Raw genomic sequence first — 3,500 nt, 5'->3', positions numbered from 1 at the left:
AGATAGATAGATAGATAGATAGATAGATAGATAGATAGATAGATAGATAGATAGAGGGGCATACAGACAGACAGACAAACAGGTAGATAGATAGATAGATAGATAGATAAATAGATAGAGGGGCATACAGACATACAGACAAACAGGTAGACAGATAGATAGACAGACAGACAGACAGACAGACAGACAGACAGACAGACAGACAGACAGACAGACAGACGCCCATCATATTTACCCATGACCACGCACCAATAAACTCCACGGCCGCAGAAGCTGAGCAGTAGAAGCCGCTCCCGCCCTGCGCCACGACCTCACACGAGTAGTTCCCCGAGCGAGCAGGGCTGGCCATCAGCTGGAGGAAAGGGCCGGTCTGTCGCTGCAGCTCCGTGCCGTCTTTGAACCACTTGAAGAGAAATGGCGGCGGGGGCTGGGGATCTGACCCCAAACAGGAGCACAGCAAGGTCATGGACGTGTTGAAGGTGAAGGTCGAGTCAGACGATGATGATGATGTGTTGGTGATGGTCAGAATACCGGTCTGTGGGTCGCCTGCTGCGAGGATAGAGCATGGGTCAATTATTTTGCAAAATGTCTCCACTTTCTGCCCCCGCCCCCTCACCTCCTTTGCCCCCTCCTCTTAACTCCTGACTCTTTCTGCAGCCATTCTATTGTTACTCCTTGACTCCTTACTGCTGCCTTTCAGCCACTACCCTGATCTTCTGGTAGGAAATATCTACACCTTATAGCCTTCTCGGACAAGGGCGACAAATCTCGAAGGTCCCGGGTGCAAGTTGTGCACGCTAAAGATCCCCTGGTGGTCTAAAATCGATAAGAGTAGGCTTCAGCCGCCACCCGGGCAAAATTCAAAATTTCGTACCAACTGAAAATGTTTGGTGTGTCCCGTGCGTTCATATGACTTAAGCAGTTGCAAACGCCTTAAAACACTTAGATCTACCAAAAAACAACAACAACAAAATCCCTGGCGAGGACGCATTGAATTTATGGGCAGCTTTTACGGCTTTCCGTCCACTAGCTAGGCTTGATACTCTTGGGACTGGACGGGAACCTTACGTGCTGTCGAGGCCCCGTCTCCTAAATAATAGGGCTGGGCAATAAGTCGCTTTAAAAAATCCGGATAATATGTTAGTACATCTCTTCGGCAAATAATATGATATGAACCGCTTCGGCAAATAGGTTAGAACTACTACAACAAATGGGTACACTTACTTCGGCAAACAGTTCTGGTAAGAAAGTTAAAAGTCTGAATTCGGATAAAGTTTCAATGAGAATTATCCGGTTATCCTTATACATTATCCGGATTGTGCCCACCTCTACAAAATAACCTCATAGCGCAGGCATGGGCAAACGGCAGCCAGTGCGCCAGATTTTCCGATCCAGGAGCAGTTTCAGTGTGTTTTTTAGTTTTAGTAAAAGTTTTACGGCACTTGCAACACAATAAGGTCATATGAGCGCCAGAAGATTAGAGGTGTTACAAGAGAGTAAAAAACATAAAAAAGAAGAAGGGGAGATAAAGACGACAGAAGTTTGATGGGAAAGAAGGAGCAAACCACACCAGAGCACCTGCTAACCACCCACGCAGTTTCAGTGTGGCACCACTCGAGTGGAGCCAGTAATTAATAATGAATGTGGCCCGCGGTGAGCTGATAATCAATACAAACAAAAACGTCAGTCTTGAAAATATGATAAATCGGTCGGTTTTTGGGCCATTCTGGGAGCAATAGATTGTCATAATTCATGAAATTATACTTTTGGGTGACATAATTATAATGTCATTGTATCAGTTCTAGTCTCCCTTGAGAGATGTGGATGTTTCAAACGAATTCATCCCGAAAAATGCTGTTTTGAGAAAATCGAAAGGTAAATTTGTGTATCCTTATTCAGCTTCTTTAAAAGACAAGGAGAGTGTTCTCTATAACCAAACAAATATACATACCAATAAAACCAAACTTCTCCTAGAGGTAGGGCAATGCCCGCTTTTCGTGTAGGTCCAGATTTCAGGAAACCCCCGAAATCTGAGTTAGCCCGCTTGTCCTAAAAATCGACCAAATAGCTCAACCGCTACACCACAGAATATGGCTGAAGACTCTAGTCTTGGGGCTCATATGACCTTATGCAGTTGCGAGCGCCGTAAAACCTCTACTAAATCAAACAGAAAGTCTCTATTCTTACTTTGTGAGAAGCCCATCACTCGAGCCAACACGTCACAGATGTTCCCCCGCCCGTCATCAGTGGTCACCCTACAGATGTACAGGCCCTGGTCGTGGACAGATACTGGGGTCAGCGCTAGTGTCTGGCTCGTGGTGTTGAGTTCTGACCCGTCTTTCCACCAGCTGAACTCAACTGGATTCGAACCCGGTTCGTAACAGTCGCAGGTGATCGTCGCATTGAAATTGGCTCTCAACGGGGCGATCAGGGACTGTGCTGACGAGTTCCCAGCGGGAACAAGTTTGATCACTTCTGCAAAGATAGACAGAAATCGTAGAGATAGAAACAAAGATATCGTCTACAAGGATAAAGAGAAATTGTAGAGATAGAAACAAAGATACCATCTACAAGGATAAAGAGAAATTGTAGAGATAGAAACAAAGATACCATCTACAAGGATAAAGAGAAATCGTAGGAATAGGAACAAAGATAGCTTTTGCAGAGATAGAAAGAAAACGCAGAAAAAAACGAAGATATCGTTAGCAAAAGTAGAAAGAAATGTAGAATACTTCTCAACCATAAAATTGTATGGTTATAATATGTCCATAGGACTAATATCTGAGAAGTAACTCATTTTGTCAGCTCACCTCACATTTTATTTCGGTCGTTACACTCTCAGTTTTGGATATGACTTTTATTTTTACTGTTTGCCTAGTTGTAACAATTGACATATAATTGTGTTTTACAGCCCTCTTGTGCGAATTTACAGCCACCTTTTTATTGACTAAACAGTAAACACAAGCCCATTCGTGATCTCAGAAGCTGAAAACTGTGTTATTTATTCTTTTCATTCTACTCCCTTTAGTAACGTGTTATGTCGGTCGTTACCCTCTTAGTTTTGGATGTAATCAGCTTTTTTATTATGCTCAATTGTAACAAGCAACAGGTAATTAAGTTTTACAACATGCGAGTGCAAATTTACGAGCACATTTTTCGTTAATAAACACTATCAAAGTCCTGTGGCGATCTGATAGGTGGGAAACATCCATAATATTTCTTTGCATGCTACTTCCTGTAGCACCATGGTATTGCAGCCATTACACTTTCAGTTTGTCCTACAATCTGTTAACTTTTTCTGTGTGCCTAGTTGTAACGCAGTGGGGCAGCATGAAGATCTACTGACCACCGTGAAGAGACGAAAATTAAAATGGTATGGGCATGTCACAAGATCCACAGGACTTGCCCAAACAATCCTGCAAGCAACCGTACAAGGAAAGAGATAGAGAGGAAGGCAGAGAAGGAGATGGGAGGACAACTTTACAGAGTGGACAGGAAAG

General features: G+C 43.5%; 1 protein-coding gene across 1 annotated transcript in view; it reads right to left on the bottom strand.

Annotated features, from left to right (window-relative positions):
- LOC118478752 (basement membrane-specific heparan sulfate proteoglycan core protein-like) overlaps positions 1 to 3,500 on the bottom strand; it is a 6,791-nt gene that overhangs the window by 2,033 nt on the left and 1,258 nt on the right. Inside the window, exons 2-3 of the mRNA XM_035972915.1 lie at positions 2,188 to 2,475; positions 250 to 549 (exon numbers count right to left, since the gene is read on the bottom strand). Coding sequence (XP_035828808.1) covers positions 250 to 549; positions 2,188 to 2,475 — 588 coding nt within the window. The remainder of the gene's footprint in view (positions 1 to 249; positions 550 to 2,187; positions 2,476 to 3,500) is intronic.

The sequence above is a fragment of the Aplysia californica genome, unplaced genomic scaffold, assembly GCF_000002075.1.
Source record: "Aplysia californica isolate F4 #8 unplaced genomic scaffold, AplCal3.0 scaffold00903, whole genome shotgun sequence".
Taxonomy (NCBI): Eukaryota; Metazoa; Mollusca; class Gastropoda; order Aplysiida; family Aplysiidae; genus Aplysia; species Aplysia californica.
Note: the sequence above shows the minus strand (reverse complement) of the source record. Positions and strands in the feature narration are given on the sequence as shown.